This window comes from Phocoena sinus, chromosome 3, assembly GCF_008692025.1.
Source record: "Phocoena sinus isolate mPhoSin1 chromosome 3, mPhoSin1.pri, whole genome shotgun sequence".
Lineage (NCBI taxonomy): Eukaryota > Metazoa > Chordata > Mammalia > Artiodactyla > Phocoenidae > Phocoena > Phocoena sinus.
In genome coordinates this window covers 11107440-11124483 of record NC_045765.1, presented here as the reverse complement: position 1 = coordinate 11124483, position 17044 = coordinate 11107440, and the positions used below count along the sequence as shown (strand labels likewise).

General features: G+C 56.2%; 1 protein-coding gene across 2 annotated transcripts in view; it reads right to left on the bottom strand.

Moving 5' to 3' along the window:
- Positions 1-1647: 1647 nt before the first annotated feature.
- Positions 1648-17044, bottom strand: part of MEF2B (myocyte enhancer factor 2B) — a 22733-nt gene continuing 7336 nt past the window's right edge. The window contains exons 2-11 of one of the 2 annotated variants that reach the window (XM_032627199.1): positions 12660-12759; positions 11117-11217; positions 6203-6285; positions 5465-5668; positions 4112-4246; positions 3157-3304; positions 2852-2985; positions 2670-2763; positions 2398-2509; positions 1648-2098 (exon numbers count right to left, since the gene is read on the bottom strand). In XM_032627199.1, the coding sequence (XP_032483090.1) occupies positions 1873-2098; positions 2398-2509; positions 2670-2763; positions 2852-2985; positions 3157-3304; positions 4112-4246; positions 5465-5668; positions 6203-6285; positions 11117-11217; positions 12660-12759 (1337 nt within the window). In that variant the 3' untranslated portion in view covers positions 1648-1872. The remainder of the gene's footprint in view (positions 2099-2397; positions 2510-2669; positions 2764-2851; positions 2986-3156; positions 3305-4111; positions 4247-5464; positions 5669-6202; positions 6286-11116; positions 11218-12659; positions 12760-17044) is intronic. The other variant, XM_032627200.1, reaches the window with a different exon arrangement.

The following is a 17044-nucleotide window of genomic DNA, read 5'->3' as shown; positions in this document are numbered from 1 at the left end:
CTCCCCTGGAAACTAGGGCTCCAAAGCCCCAACTTCACAGGGGATGAAGGTGTCGAGGACCAGGAAGATTGGAGGACAAAAAATGGTCTGGTACTGTACACATTTTCCCCTCTCTCCCTACCCGTCAAAGGAGTCCATGGAAAGTCTTGGCTGGGAAGGGGGACTATAGGAGAAAGGGAGGCGACTGTTTGCGAAGGCTGCACACATTTTTGCCTCTGTATCCACATCCAGGTCTGTGTGCGCTAATGGTGGAATGCAAGGCATTGAATTTTACTGAAAAAGTCCTCTGTGGAGGGCTGGGGTGACAGGGGACAAGGGTCTTGAAATTATTGGTCAAGATGACTCGCCCACAGCCAAGCTGGACCAATCAGCTTTGGACCTTCGTAGAATGATGGTGGGGTAGGGGCATACAAATCTTATAAACAACACTGATACCAACACCGTGTGTTTTTCACATTCTCGTCCAGATCGGTGATCTCCACTAAAAAGACCCTTTGAGAATTGTCAGAGCCATTTCTCAGCTTGGGGCAGTGAGAGGGCTTCCTGCAGGAGGGGTCAGGGAGCTAGGCCTTGGAGGGTAGGAAGCAGTCTAAAAAGGAGGCCAGTTGGGGGTTGCAGGAGGTGGCCCAGGAGGAAGGACCAGCATGGCCCTAGCTTGGAACAGCAAGTATTTCTAAGGGCCTCAGGGCAGGAGACAGAGTGGGTGAGGGCAGCTGAGGAGCTCAGGAAGGTCAGGGGACAGATCTGAGTGTTATAAAGATCCCACTGAGACCACCTGGGGGGTGGTTGGAGGGGAGGAACAAATGGAGCTCCCTCTGGCTCCCTCCTGGATCCCCAAGTCTGCCCTTACACAGGACAGGCCGAAGTGGAGAGTGTTTGCACCACCCCAAAGTGGGTGGATAAACGCCTGGCTCCCTCCTCCCTCCGGTGGAAATCGTTGGGTCAAGAGATCAAGGGAGGGGCTTCCCTGGTGGCGCAGTGGTTGAGAGTCCGCCTACCGATGCGGGGGACACGGGTTCGTGCCCCGGTCCGGGAGGATCCCACGTGCCGCGGAGCGGCTGGGCCCGTGAGCCATGGCCGCTGAGCCTGCGCGTCCGGAGCCTGTGCTCCGCAATGGGAGAGGCCACAACAGTGAGGGGCCCGCGTACCGCAAAAAAAAAAAAAAAAAAGAGATCAAGGGATATGCCCATTTAAAAGATGAAGAGTGTAGTGGCCGCTCCAGCGCTCCCACAGCCCAACATTCACGGTTCCCCACTGCCTCTTGCTGCAAGCGATTGCAACCCAGACTGAGCCCTTGACCCAACACCTTCAGGAGCTGGAGCGTAAATAGCCCAGCCCATCACCACTGGGGTGGAACCACTCTAGGTGCCCACTCTGTGCGGTGCCCTAGGGCCCCCAGCGGGCTGAGCACGGCGTCACCTGCTCGTTGGCGCCCCCTCCAGGGCTCCTCCCCTTACGTCCCCGTCCCCCCCAACTCCGACCCCGCTTCTGCCCCCCACCCCCCTTCCCAAGCAGCGCTGGAGTCCTCCTCTCAGGGTCAGGTTCTGGAGTGGGCATCCAAGACACGACAAGGCAAGACTGAGGCCGCTGGGGAAGAGATGGGAGGACCCGGGAGGGGGTGTGGCTCTGAGCAGCGACGGTTTCGTTCACGGATACCCCGTGTGTTTTATTGATGGATACACACACACGGGAAGAGGGAAAGGAGCACCCCAACCTTGGATCCGAACAAGGCTTTCCCCCCTCCAGGCCCCTGCCGCGGAGAGGGTCGTAACTGCTGGGTCTTCTCCAAGGACACAGGGAGGGAGGTTGGGACCCCACGTGCCCTCACCTCGCCTGGTGTGAGGGGCAGAATCGGTGCCACCCCCGGGCCTACTACCGGGGCCAGCCGTCGGTAGTGGGCAGCCGGCGCAGGGGGGGCCCAGGCCGTAGGGGCTCTGCCAGGGGCCGGGCCAGGAGCAAGGGGTAGGGGAAGGCCTTTGGAAAGTCGCCGGGGCCTCCAGGGGCCGGCGAGAGGCGCTCGGACTTGATGCTGACTGGTGGGGCAGGCGAGGAGGCGCCGCGGGCTGGAGGGCCTTCCTCGCCCAGGCTGCGGCCCCCACTGCAGGGAGAGAGAGAGAGAGGAGCGGTGCCGTGAGCTCAGCGAGGGAAGCCATGGAAGTGGCATGGCTTGGGCAAAGATTGGGCAGGAGGACCTTGGGAAAGGAGGGGGTGGCGATCCCTCTTGGGGCCTCCAAAATAGCCTCCCATCCCCACCAGGACCAGTCGGGAGGGGCTAAGTGCAGAACCGGGAGTGGCCACCAGGGGTCAGCAGTGGCTGGGGCTTGGAAGACTTGGAGGAGCCCCACCCGTGAACCCGGGGTGGGAGGGAGCGTGCAAGGAGGCAGTCGGGGCACTTACCTGGGCTGGGCGGGGGTGACCGGGGGCCCATCACCCCTGGAGGGCTGCCAGGGGGCCAGGGTGGGGGGCTGCAGCAAGCCTGGGGGCGGAGGGGGGTCTCCCAGGCCATATTCTGGGGGGGGGGGCAGGAAGAGTAAACTGAGGCCCTGACCTCAGGGAGCCCCTTGCTCAAGTCTGACCCACCCCACAGGCCAGTTTTCAGTTCTGGAGGGCGGGGGAGTGTGGACCCCCGGCAGGCAGGGGTGTGGATGCCTCCCACAGCGGGTGCATACCTGGGGGACCTGCAGGGAGGAAGGGGAAGCTCCCTAGTGGGGGTCCTGGGGTGGCAGTGGAGCACGGACTCTGCAGGCTACCATAGAGGCCTCTCTGTGGAGAGACAGGGGAAAGGGGAAACTGAGGCCCACACCCAGGCCACCCTGCCCCCACAGCCCTTCCACACCTTCCCCTCACTCACCGAGGTGCTCAGTCCGCCTCGGGCCCCAGCCAGGCCACCAGGCAGGTCTGGCCTCCTCCCATCCACTGCCAGGTACAGGGGCGGTGGTGTCTTGCTGCCAAGGTGGCTTGCTGAGAAGAGAGGGTGCGCAAGGCCTGGGGAGCAGGAGACCCCCAGAGAGAGGGCAGGTGGCCATGTCATCTAATGGAGTCTGAGGTCCAGAGTGATGCCCACAGCCAAGCAGGGCCAGAGCCAACATTCCCACCTTGCACAGCCCCCCTGGGACCACCACCCCTCCTCCCCCAGGGCCTATGCCCCATGCTTACCTGGGGGCCCAGCTTTAGGGGCTCCTGGACGGAAGGGGGATGGGCGGCTCTGGGCAGGCAGGGCCTCCCCAAGCCCACTGGGGTCGCAGCCTGGTGGGGGCAGGGCCCCATATGCCATGTCAGGGCTGGGCATAGTGGGAGCTGCTGGCTGAGGGCAGAGAGGACAGGATTGGCTGAGGAATGTGGAAATGAGGGCATCAAGTCCAAGACAGAAAATCCCAATGAGTTCAGTCGCCAGCCTCCACCTTCTGTAAGTCCTCACTACTCCTCCCACTGGCCTAATGCCACATGGCTGGGGGAGCCTGTGTCTGCCTCTGTCGCTCCTTGACAGCTAGGCCCAGAGCTGAGGCTTCTTAATCAGCATAGGGTTGACCCTGAGGGGGCTTCCCAGGGTGTTTGATGAATCAAAGAAAGGAAGGAACTGGGACTTCCCTGGTGGTACAGTGGTTAAGAATCTGCCTACTAATGCAGGGCACACGGGTTCAAGCCCTGGTCCGGGAAGATCCCACATGCCACGGAGCAACTAAGCCCGTGTGCCGCAACTAATGAGTCTGCATGCTGCAACTACTGAAGCCCACGTGCCTAGAGCCTGAGCTCTGCCTCAAGAGAAGCCACTGCAATGAGAAGCCCATGCACCACAACAAAGAGTAGCTGCCGCTCACAACTAGAGAAAGCCCACGCACAGCAACGAAGACCCAATGCAGCCAAAAATTAAAATTAAAATTAAAAAAAAAAAGGAAGGAACTGTCTGCCTGTTGAACTCTTTTCCATCCTTCAAAGCCCCTGCTATAATGCCCACTTCTCCAGGAAGCCTTCTCTGCCCACCCAGGCAGAAACCTGACCCCAAATTCCATGATTCCTGGTCTTAAGTCTCTCTCTCAATCTCGGCCTCAGCCATTTGGACCTCAGAAGTGGGGGAAGGGCCCCATTCATGGCGGGGCAGGGAGTCACTTACGTAGAGCCGGGGTCGGGGCAAGGCTGGGTCACCCCCATCACCTGCCAGCCTCCGCAGCTTCTCTCCTGGCCCCTCAATCACCTCCTCTGGCTCCAGCTCTTGTCCATCAAGGCCCACGCCCCTCCGCTTCAGTGTCTGTGGAAAGGGGAGACAACAGGGTGACACTCCCCCCATCCTGGCCAAGGAACCTGGTTCTACGGGAGAGGGGAGGACCTATCCCATCCAGCTCTGTGGGCAGGCAGGGTGCAAGCACAGCCTGCTCCAGCCAAATCCTATTAACCAAAACCCCCAGTGAGTTATCACCTAGTAAGTTCCAACTATGTGTGAGAGAGGGACTGTCCTGCCCTGGGACCAGAGAGGCCCGGGTCACACAGTAGAGGCCGAGATGCACCCAGGCCTGCTGGGATTATCCTAACACTGCTTCTGAGTGTGATTCAGTTCCTCCATTCTGCACCCAGGTGCAGCCTCGGAGCCTGGCGTGCAGTAGGTGCTTAATAAATGTCAGCTGACTGAGCACCTGAGGACAACTTTATAGGTTCTCCTAAGTTGCCACCCACATAGGAGCAGTGACCAGCACACTCCTGGACCCCTGCCTCTCCTGTGCCAGCTTCTCCCCAACCTCTGCCACATTGGGGCTTCCTGGGTGCAGTCCTAGCCCGCTGCTCTCTCCAGCCCAGTGGCTTTAGCTTCCCGCCCTGGGTAAAGATGCCCACATCCAAAGTGACAGTGATCTTGCCCATCCTGGGTCGTGGGTGTGAGGGCTGCCCAGCTAATGCAGGGGCTGCTCCTGCCTCTTTCTCCTGAGGATACAGCAGCTCAAGCAAAAACATTCCTGGGGCTTCCCTGGTGCCACAGTGGTTGAGAGTCCGCCTGCCGATGCAGGGGTCACGGGTTCATGCCCCGGTCCGGGAAGATCCCACATGCCGTGGAGCGGCTGGGCCCGTGAGCCATGGCCACTGAGCCTGCGCGTCCGGAGCCTGTGCTCTACAACGGGAGAGGCCACAGCAGTGAGAGGCCCGCGTACCACAAAAAAAAAAAACATTCCTGGACCTCAGTGAGGTCTGTTTGCTTTGTGGTACCTTTTCTTCTCTGTGTCTGTACTCACCAAATGGGTAACAGGAACAAATGAGATGATGTGTGTGAGGGGCACATAGTGGGGCCCTCGATGTTTTTTATTTCCACTATCCAGGAAGTTGCCCCTAAAAGGGACACTCTATTACCCCAAACCTGCTTTGACTAGCAGCAAAGCCAAATTGCAACGCTCATCTTTTGTGCAAACCAAGAGTCCCTAGGCTCTGGGTGAGCAGAGTGTGCTGGGCTTCATGAGGCCAGGGAGGTGGGTCCCAGGGGTACCTCGAGGATGTCGGTGTTGGTGCGGCTCTCGTGAGGCTCACTGTACTCTGTGTACTTCAGTAGCACACGGTCCATGTCCGTGCTGGCGTACTGGAAGAGGCGGTTGGCGCTATTGAAGATGATGAGGGCGATCTCACAGTCGCAGAGTACACTTAGCTCATAGGCCTTCTTCATCAGCCCAAACTTCCGCTTGGTAAATGTCACCTGGACCCCGGACCCACAGGCGGGGCAGGAGAAGACAAAGATTTGGGATGGTGAGAGGGGAGGTGGAGGGGCCTAATTGTTGCCTGAACATGCCTCGTGATTCCATGCCTTTGCATGTGCTGTTCTTTCTGGCTATACTACTCCTTCTCACTTCTTAACATGGCAAACTCCTATCGATGCTTCAAAACCCAGCCCAAATGTCCTCTCCTTTGGTAAGTTTACCTTGGCCTCCAGGCAGAGCCCACACTCCCTCTCTGAGCTTCCCCAGTTCTGTGTCTCTCTCTGGTCCGGCGCTTTGAGTTGGGTGTATTTGTATTGAGTTCCATCTCCCCTGTGACTGGGGCTCCAGTCATCAAGGAGAATCAGTGAAATAATCATCATGAGAATGAGTAAAGGCTACATCTCAAACTCCTGACATTGCATCAAGTCTCCTTATTCCCTTGCAGTTCTCCCAGATGGCCAGACCTTTGCCCAGGCCATGTCCCCTGCCAGGAATGCCTTTCCCCGAACCACTGGCCCACCCACTGAACTCACCTGCCGATTCCTTTGGTCAAGAATGCGTGAGATCTGAATTTTCTTCCTCCCCATTGTCCCAGGCTGGGTGGAGTGTCCTTGGTCTGGGGGTTGGGGGGGCGGGGAGGAGAAGAGGACAGAGTAGGTGGGTGGAGAGTGGGGACAGGCACCCCAGTCTACCCCCTATCTTCCTCCTGCCCCTGCCAGGTGCTGAAAGGGAGATGATGGGGAAGATCAAGGCAGGCTGGGTCATCCCCACAGCCCACACCCTCGACCAGCCCAGGATGCAGCAAATGCTCATTGAACACCTTCAGACCAATGTTTTATAAGGAGAAGGCTGACCAAGGGGGAAAGATTGAGAGGTATGGGTGCCCCCACCTGAAGCTTTAAAGCAAAACAAGCTGGTAACTGTGGGACCTAGAGGGAGCCTGACCCCGTGTCTGTGCAGCGGGGATAACAGTGTGGTGCATTGCCCAGTGCTGCTGGAGCATAAAATGAGCTAACCCACAAAGGGCATTCAGATCTGCCTTGCAGACGGCAGGTGCTGTGTACGCACCTTAAAAGGCGACAGCTTAAAAGGTCTCTATAGGCCAGGTTGGAGGGCCATCCAGTGCTGGTACCCAGCGGTGCTCAGTGATCCTGAGCCTCTGAAAGTAAGCCTGGTCCACACAGCAGACACTTTTGAACTCATTCAATCCCACAATAGCCCTTCGATGAGCAAGGTTGAGGGCTGTGGTTACCAGAAAACATATATTAAAAATATATAAAACATATATTTAAAAACTGTATTGAGGGGCTTCCCTGGTGGTGCAGTGGTTGAGAATCTGCCTGCTACTGCAGGGGACACGGGTTCGAGCCCTGGTATGGGAGGATCCCACATGCCCCGGAGCGGCTGGGCCCGTGAGCCATGGTCACTGAGCCTGCGCGTCTGGAGCCTGTGCTCCGCGACGGGAGAGGCCACAACAGTGAGAGGCCCGCGTACCGCAAAAACAACAACAACAACAAATGAAAAACTGTACTGAGAGTGGAAAAAAGACTAGAAGGAAATGCTCAATCTGGGAGTCAACGCTGGGTGGAAATTTATGGGTGAGTTTTTTCCCGATTTTAAAAATTGAGATGCAATTCACATAACATAAAACTCGCCATTTTAACGTGAGCAATTCAGTGGCATTTAGAGCATCCACGGCGTTGTACAACCATCACATCTATCTAGTTCCAGAAAATTTTCATCCTCCCAAAAAGAGACCCCAGCCCCATTAGCAGCCACTCCCCATTCCCCTCCCCCCAGCCCCTGGCAGCCACTAATCTATGTTCTCTCTCTATGGATTTGCCTGTTCTGGACACTTCTTATAAATGGAATCATACAATGTGTAGGCTTTTTGTCTTTTTTTTTTTTTCTTTTTGATCTTTTGAATTTTCTAACATTTCTCCCTCAGTGATTATAGATTTCTATTTTAAAAATGGTGTGTGTGGGGACTTCCCTGGTGGTCCAGTGGTTCAGACTCCACGCTTCCAGTGCAGCGGGCGCGGGTTCGATCCCTGGTCGGGGAACTAAGATCCCACATGCTGCGTGGTGTGGCCAAAAAATAAAAATAAAATAAAAAGTTGGGGGGAAGCATAAGAGAAACCCTATCCCTGCCCCACCATCCAGCGGGAGGAGGGGGGAATGCCCTGGAAAGACTTAAGCTTGGAACCCTCAGACTGGGGGATGGGGTAGGCCCAGGCAAACCGGAGAGAAACTCTGGAATCTTCCCCATGGGGATCTTGGATCTCCCTGGTGGGGGCCCCAAAGGTGAGAATGGGCAGCTCAGTGAGGGCAGCATGCACCCAAGACACGGTCCAGGACTTTCCCAGCAGCCCTCATGCAGGACTCCTTGGAATCAAGGAGTCATGTTTCCTGTTCAGTGGCACCCACCCCACTGTACAGACAGCCACTCCATGGCCCTCGAGATCCCCTCTGCCAACTCTATGACCACACTCCACTCCCCCAACCCTCCCATGTCATAGGTGGTTGAGGCCTGCCCAGGGTGAAGTGGGCCTGCTCTCAGGTCTCAGCCAGCCTCTGAACAGAAGAGCGGTCTTTAGCAAGGGAGGCCTCTCCCTCGGCCTCAGTTTGCTGTTCTGTGAATGGGGTGGGTATGAAATACAGAGTACCTGGCACAAGGCCTGGAAATGAGCTCTTGGCAAGTATAGGGAAATGTAGGCCTGTCTCTGGGAGTAGCCATACCTGCTTCCCACACCCCAGCCCGAGGGGTCTGAGCAGGGTACCTCATCTTCCCACAGACCCAGGGCTGGAAGTATGAAATGCCCCAGTCTGTCATATGTGGCTCGCAGACACACCCTACACCTTCTCTGGGTTGGGTCTCTGAGCGGTCACAGCTATGCAAATCCCAGGCCAACGAAAGCCCCCATCTCAGCCCCCCAGCTCCAGCTTAACTTGCTAAATTTAACCTCTGGGGCTAATTTTAATCCCCGGCTGGAATCAGGCTAGTTCCCACGGCTGGGGTGCATTATCCCCGCCCTGACAGGTCCCTGGGGACAGAAGGAGGGCACTGGCTGGGAGGTCTCGCTGCCAAGATGATTCAGGAAATGCCCCCCACGCCTGGGGTCCCATGGGAACATGGGACTTGGACATGAGTCTCTGGGCCTGGAAGATCAACTCTGGCCTCTTCTCAATCTGTCCCCATTTTAGACAAGGACATCCTGGTTAGGGCAGGGTTCACATAATGGGGGAGTCCCAAGAGTCAGAAGGTCAGGGGGAGTTTCTCTGAACTGAGACCCAAGAACCAGACAGGAAGTAAGTTCCAGGCAGGAGTGGCAGGTGCAAAGGCCCTCAGGAGGGAGGAGATGCACCAATAAGACTGGAGTGAGGGGAGGGTGGGAGGGAGGGAGACACAAGAGGGAAGATACATGGGAACATATGTATATGTATAACTGATTCACTTTGTTATAAAGCAGAAACTAACACACCATTGTAAAGCAATTATACCCCAATAAAGATGTTTAAAAAAATAAAAAAATAAAAAACATGCTATCTGAACAACAAAAAAAAGACTGGAGTGAGGAGGCCAGCAGGAGAGGCTGCAGAGGCAGGGCCACTCCGGGTCCTCTGAGCTGCAGGGAGGCCTGTGAGTTTTGGTCTAAGAGCAGTATACAGCCGTGGGAGGGCTTTGAGCAAGAAGGCACACGACTTTTGGGGCTTCCCTGGTGGCGCAGTGGTTGAGAGTCTGCCTGCCGATGCGGGGGACACGGGTTCGTGCCCCGATCCGGGAAGATCCCACATGCTGCGGAGCGGCCGGGCCCGTGAGCCACGGCCGCTGAGCCTGCGCATCCGGAGCCTGTGCTCCACAACGGGAGAGGCCACAACAGTGAGAGGCCCGCATACCGCAAAAAAAAAAAAAAGGCACAGGACTTTAAAAACTTGGCCATGGCTGCCATGGGGAGCAGGACAGTTGGGGGCAGGGGTAGAGATGACAGGAAACTACCGGGAGGCCAGGGCTGTGTCCATCTGGGCAGAGACTGGGGGTGAGGCCCCCTCTGTGCTATGCCTGAATCTTGCACTTTAAGTCACTGTACTCTAGGGCTCTTTGGGTCCTCTAGAAGCCACTAGGTCCTCTGCCATCTCTGGAGCCAGGCCGGACAGGTGAAGATGGACTTACACAGGGGTTTGAGTCTTCTGAACTTTGATGACCTTGGAGCTCCCAATCCTCACCCAGGAACCAAAGTCATCCCCTGCCCTGGTCCTTGAGGGACCTACCCAGCACAGAGCTGACCATGCCCCTTCACTGTTCAAGCACTCCTCATGGCCCCTCACTGCCCTCAGGAAGAAGGAAGCTCCAGTCCTCAGCCTGCCATTCAAGGCCCTGCCCCAGGGACTCCCCTGGTGGTCCAGCGCTTAAGACTTCGCGCTCCCCAGTGGTTAAGAATCCGCCTGCCAATGCAGGGGACAAGGGTTCGAGCCCTGGTCTGGAAGATCCCATGTGCCGTGGAGCAACTAAGCCCGTGCGCCACAACTACTGAGCCTGCGCTCTAGAGCCCGTGAGCCACAGCAACTGAGCCCGAGTGCTATACCTACTGAAGCCCACATACCTAGAGCCTGTGCTCCGCAACAAGAGAAGCCACTGCAATGAGAAGGCCGCGCACCGCAATGAAGAGTAGCCCCCGCTCGCCGCAACTAGAGAAGGCCCACGCGCGGCAATGAAGACCCCACACGGCCAAAAATAAATAAATAAATAAAAAGAAAGAAAAATATTAAAAAAAAAAAAAAAAGACTCTGCGCTCCCAATGCAGGGGGCCTGGGTTCAATCCCTGGCCAGGGAATTAGATCTTGCCCACTGAAACGAAGATCCCACGTGCTGCAACTAAGACCCGGCGCAGCCAAATAAATAAAATAAATTTTTTAAAAAGTAAGAAAGGCCCTGCCCCAATCAGCTCCTGCCCATCGTTCTCTACCTTCAACAAAATATCTCTGCCTGAAAAGCCCTTGTTGCCCTTTCTGCACCTGGCCAACTCCGATTCACATTTCAGAAACCTAGCTCAAAAAAATCCATTCCTCCGTGAAGCCCTCCCTGCCCTCACTCTGGTCTCCCAGAGCCTCCATCCATCCCCTCCAGTTCTGACTCTGTGGGGCTAAGGGGGTCGTATATCCAGCTCTCTCCCTCTCCCCAAGACTGGAAGACCCTCAGGACAAGTCAGAGGGGTGACTGGGAAGATCTGGTGAAGGGAGCAGGTCAACAGGGACACATCTGAACTCCCCCCAGCTTCCCTCAACAACTTCCTCTCAGACTCCCCCAGCTGACTCCCTACCCAGAAATACACGGGCATGCAAATCCAGCCACTCAGCGTTGACCTGCCTCAGGCCCAGGTGTGAAGGGCCAGCCAAGGAATGCGGAGGCAGGCGGAAGGCCCAGGGTGTGCATATATATTTGTACTCACATGCAAATCCCCACCCCAAGCAGCAGACAGACCTGGCGGCCCCTTCTCCAGATGTTGGCGTGACCAGAACTGCTGGGGGGAGGTGGTGGTGCCTGCTGAATCTGCAGGGCACGAGGGGGGAGGCTGAGGTTAGGGGAGTACTCTTCTGTGCGCATGTCCCCCCCACCCCCACCAATGTCCAGCTAGAAAGCAGAGAGCTTATGGCATCTGCCCAGCAGAGAGGCACAGGTGGACTCATCGACCCAGGAAAGGGAAGAAGAGTCAGGAGAAATCCAAGAGGGCGTCTCAAAGGAGGAGGCATGCAGTTGGGCCTCAGTGGAAGGGCTGGATGGGGCCCTGAGCAGATGGACAGGGGAGTGGGCATTTGAAGTCAAGAGTCCAATACCTCCCACCCCTTTCTTTGCCCCCCATACTTGGCATTTATCAAGTGCCAACCATTGTGATAAACTGACCTCAAAAGAAGTAGAAAGCTTAAGTAGACCAATGACCACAGAAGATTAGAAAAGTGACTTGAGACCTACCATTAAAAGGACAACAGGCCCCGACAGTTTTATGGTTATTTTATCAAATCTTAAAGGACAGGAAGGCGAAATGTTCTTTAAACTACCCCAGACCTTTGAAAACAATGGGAACTGCCCAAGTCATTTTATGAAGCTCTTGTAGGTCAGAACCTAAGTCTAAAAAGAGAGAAGTATTGACCACGAAAGGGGCAATGTTAGAAGCCAGGGATTTCAAGGAAGATCTCTCTGAAGAGGTGACATCTGAACTGAGACCCAAAGCCCAAGAAAGACACAGCCAAGCAAAGGAAGAGTCAGTTGTGGGGAGATCTGGTGCAAGGGTGTTCCTGGCAGGGGGAACTGCAAGGGCAAAGGCTCAGAGTGATCATGAGTTTGGCATTTTGAAAAAAAGCAAAGAAATCTCTATAGCTGGACAGTGCGAGCAAGGGAGAGAGGGGAGGGGACTGGTGGTGGGGAGAGTTGTGGCACTTGGATCACATAGGTCCTTGTGGGCCACAGTGACGAGTGTGGGTTTTACTCTGAGGGCATTAGGGAGCCACAGAGAGCTTGGAGGCAGGGGAGGGTCAGGATATGATTTTACAGTTTAAATAATCCCCTTGTACCTCCATGCATTGCTGGTGGAAAAAGAAAGAAGTAGAGCCACTCTGGAAAACTGTCTGGCACCTACTAAAGCTGAACATGCATCTACCCTTTGACCCAGCGACGCTTCTCTTCAACATTCACCTAAGAGAAAAGTGTCCATGTTTTACCAAAGGACACAGATAAGAATGTTCTCAGCAGCCTCATTTGTCATAGCCCCAAATTGGAAACAACTCAAATGCCCTCAATGGGAGAACTGGTAAATGATTTTTGGTAGATTCTATGCAAGACTACTATACAGCACAGAAAAAGGATGCATTCCACCTCCATGCCACCACATAGGTGAATCTCTCAGACCATGTGCCAGTTCAGCAATACTGGGCTCCATAGAGAGGACACACCATGTGATTCCATTTATATGAAGTTCCAGAACAGGCAAAACTCACCTACAGTGATGGATATGAGCACAGTGGCCACCTGGAGCAGGTACTGTGACAGGACAGCGGGAGTCCGGGGACTGGGGTGTCCTGTTCCCCGGGCCAGGACCTGGATACATAGGTGTGTTCAGTTTGTGCAAATTTTTTAGCCCTACTCCAATGATTTTTGCATTTTTCTCTATGTGATTTATCTCAACCAAAAGATTTTTTTAAAAACCTCATCCCTGGGGACTTCCCTGACCGTCCAGTGGTTAAGACTCCATGTTTCCATTATAGGGGTCATGGGTTCGATCCCTGGTCTGGGAACTAAGATCTCCCATGCTGTGCGGCGCGGCCAAAAAAACAAAAACCAAAACAAAACCCAAAACAAACCTTGTCCCTAGTCATGGCTGCCATGAGAAACAGCACCTGTCTGCGCAGGAGCAAGGTGGCCGGGAGAGGCTGGGGCAGGTGTCTAGGTGGGAGATGTGGGGCCTGAACTGGGACAGGGGCTGCAGGTAGGCAGAAGAGGATGGATTGTTTGGCGACCAAGGGGACAGGACGTGCTGGTGGCATATGCCTGGGGTTGGGAGGGGGCCTGGGGTCTCAGGCCTGAGCGTTGTTCTGGAGGGGGGAACTAGGGGTACAAAGGAAGATCTCATGAGTGCCTGGAGCATCGTAAACTCTCTAAGGTGATACCTGTGGTCACTAAGTCCATCAACAAACACCGCTGCAGTCCTTCAGGCCATGACTGTCATCTCTCTCTACGAGGTCTCTTAGCCCCCTGGTGATGGAGATGGGGGTCTGGAAGGAATCCCACCCTCCCACTGACCCTTCACTGCTGGCCTCTCCCTGTGGAAGGACTCAGTTTTCTCACCTGTAAATGGGAGCGAGAATCCTTCTCCCACCAGCTGGGGAGGAGGGGGCAGTGGAGGGATCTATCAACCTTGGCTTCTGGCCTCCCAGAAGCCAGAAGGGAGAGGGGCCTTGGAACTGAGGATGCTGAGTCAGCGTGCCATCTTGCAAGACCACAGTGACACTTACTGTGACACGCTGGGCAACATCAGACCCCTACTTCCTCCCCCACAAAATGGGTCACAGAATCCTGATATAAAAGGCTTTGCAGTGAGGTTTGAGAAAAGATCAGGAAGAGTCAAGTTCCCCTTCTTGCCTCCCAGTGGGGCTTTAATGGAGGGACAAGTGGCAAAGTCACGCTGCCAGACCCTTGAGCTCAGAGGCCTCAGTTTGGTGGGGGACCCAGGCCGGCGAGGAAAGGAGAGGAGGAAAGGAGAAGTGAGAGGCAGGTGGGTGGCCTGGGGGAGATGAGGGCCCGTGGGACGCGGCGAAGCGGGGAGGGGGCGCTGCTCCTGGGCCCTGCAGCAAATTAGGCCGGTGGCCCCGCCTCATGCAACCCAGGCGGTGGTTTCATCACCTGCTCCCCAAGTACCTCATTACAGGCGACAGGAAGAGCCCCTTGGAAAGTCGGGACCCCCCCTCCCCTCTCTTGAGGGCTCCAGCGGCTCCCACCCCAGCTGCTGGCGACACCCCTCCTCCCCGAGCCGGGGCCCTGGGCCGCCTTCTCCCCTGGGAGCCTGGGGAGATGGTGGCCCAGGTAGCAGCGGGCGGGGCGGGGGGCACTGTGGGTGACCTAGGGGCTGGCTCAGCCCACAAGAGCCCCTGGAGTCCCTCACCTGCCCTGGGGAGAAGGCGGGCTGTGGCAGTGGCTACTGTACAACCAAACTTCTCTGGGCCTCAGCTTCCTACCCCAGAAGATGCGGAGGGTCGGCGACACCTCCCTGAGTTGGGGGGCTCTCTGGAGATAATATCGCCCTCTTTCTCTATGCAGGCAGCTTTTGCCATCACTGGGCCTGACCCCTCCCAGAAGGCCTTGGGGTCACCTCTCCTCAGCCCTGGGCTGCCCAGCTCAGAGTGAGGGCCCCGGGCAGACCCAGGAAGGGTGCTGGGGACAGGGGGTCAGGGAGAAAGCTCTTTCCTACTACGTACAGATGAGGGGGTTGGGAGATTCCCCTCGCAGGGAGACCCCCCAAACACATGCATCACCCCCGACACCCACATACATAAGTCCCCAAAACACATGCAGTCCACAATACATGCAGACCCCTCAGACACACACAGAGTCCCCCAACACCTGCCAATCCCTCGAATGTACACAAACCCCCAATATATGCAGACGCCCCCAAACACACGACCCCCAACAACATGCAACCCTCCTAGACACACACAGAGCTCCCCAAACACATGTAGACTCCCCAGATCCATGCTAGTCCCCCATTATAAGCAGGCCCCCAGACACAGATAGGGCCTCTATCCCCTGCAGGGGTATCGCCCACCCTCTGGCTTCCTGAGGCCGGGTGGGAGCACTCCCCAGGGGAGAGATGTGGGTTCGGGGCTGGGGGTTCTGAGGGTGGGGTGTGAAGATCTCAGGGATCGCACCTACGGACACTGCATGGGGAACACAAGCTATGCTGGTGCAGGTGGCAGGGGGTTGAGGGGATCTTCGGGGTATTCCTGGGGACTGTAGGGGTCTGAGGGTGGGGTGTGTTACCCACGTGTGGCTCTGAATCCCAGAAACCCAGAATGTTCCAGCTGGAGGAGGCCCTTTGCGGGGGTCCCTTTGTTTATAGACCTCTCTGGCACTCATGGGGAAACGGAGGGCCAGTGGGGGACCCTCAGACCCACCTCCACAGACCCCTCCCCAGGCCTGCTCCATGAGCTGAGAGGTATGATGGCCTGGCTGTGGCTATGGGCACAGGCAGATGGGGGTATCCACTCCACTGTACACTCATTGCCTGACATGCTCCAAGCCTCAGTTTCCCCATTTGTACAATGGGCCCTGGGGGTGCCTCAGGCACTCACCCACCTGTTCCTCTACTTTAGACAGGCCTCATCTACCAGCAGATTCCCAGCTCACCTTCCGCCCCTTTTCAGGCACCTGAAACACCAGCCCCAGACAGACCTGCCACTTTCCCATTGCCAGGCTTTTGCCCCCGCTGTGCCCTCTCCCCGGAACGCCCTTCTCAGACTCACCCAGGTCTGAGACGCTGCTACATGTCCTTCAAGCCTGGGCAGAAATCTCTTTCTAGAGGTGCTAATTTCCCCAGACCAGATTTCTCTTTCCCTGTGTCACTTAGTCCTACCAGATATTTTTGGTGCTTCTTTGTTACTTTCTTTGATGATCCTGTTGCCCCACTAAGATGTCCGTCCCACGAGGGCAAGGATGGAGCCTTCCCAATGTCCGGCACACAGTAGGTCCACAATCACCCTTCCTTGAATGAATGAGCAAACAACTGCTTAACAAACGGAAGAGACATCGGCAACGGGTTCCATTTTCTTTTAAATACCTCATGGTTCACAAAACAAACTTGAGGTCCCATCTGGCCCACAGGCCGCCAGTTTGAGGGGGCCCCTGCTCCCCCACCCCTCTCTAAACAGCCCACAGCACGACAGCCCACCGGATGGTGCTCAAGCTTCTCTCAGGCCAAGGGGCTGACCCTCTGAGGGTTCCAGTGCCCGCCGTGGAAGGAAACTACGTCCCGGGGTCATGCAGGACCTGGCTGCCCTCACTGTCCACCGAAGGTCCTGCCAGGAAGGCCATTTTCTCTTTCATGGCCACTGCAAATGGCCTCCCGTGGGGCTTGGGACTCCTACCCCTGGCGCTGAGAGAGACCGTACATTCAGAACCCAACTCTGCTATCTCACACAGGTCAGAGCCCTCGGCCACTGAAGGCCCCCAACGATGTCCCCTAAGCTGCAGTGGCAGCTGTAGGAACGACCCAAGGCTTCTCTCTCTTTGTTCCAAAGAAAGATCTCCCCGTAGGGCCCCATAAATTCATCCCCAGAGGCCCAGGCCTCCCAGCTTGGGGAATTAGCACATCTGTCAGAGCTGAGAGGAAGACACTCAGCCCATAGCCCAGCAGACCCAAGACGAAGCAGGTGGGGAACCCAAGATGGGGCCTTTGAGGCATCCCTGGTTCCCACTTTCTTCCCCAAGAAATGTCTGGGAGCTGACCAAGGTGCCAAGGACGCAAGGGCAGGGAGTGGACAGACCCGTCTGACCTTTCCCATTGCCCAGTCTGGTGGGGGAGACGACAGACACGTAAACTGTCAGGGACAGAGCCCTCACCAATGAAATTCTATAGGGCAGGGGTCCCCAACTCCTGGGCTGTGGACCGCTACCGTCTGCAGCCTCTTAGGAACCTTGCTGCACAGCAGGAGGGGAGTGGAGGGCGAACAAGCGAAGCTTCATCTGCCGCTCCCCATCTCTCACATTACCACCTGAAACATCCCCCCTGCCCCCAGTCTGTGGAAAAATTGTCTTCCATGAAATCGGTCCCTGATGCCAAAAAGGTTGGGGACCACAGCTATAGGGGGAGGCAGTGGGGGAGGTGGCAGGG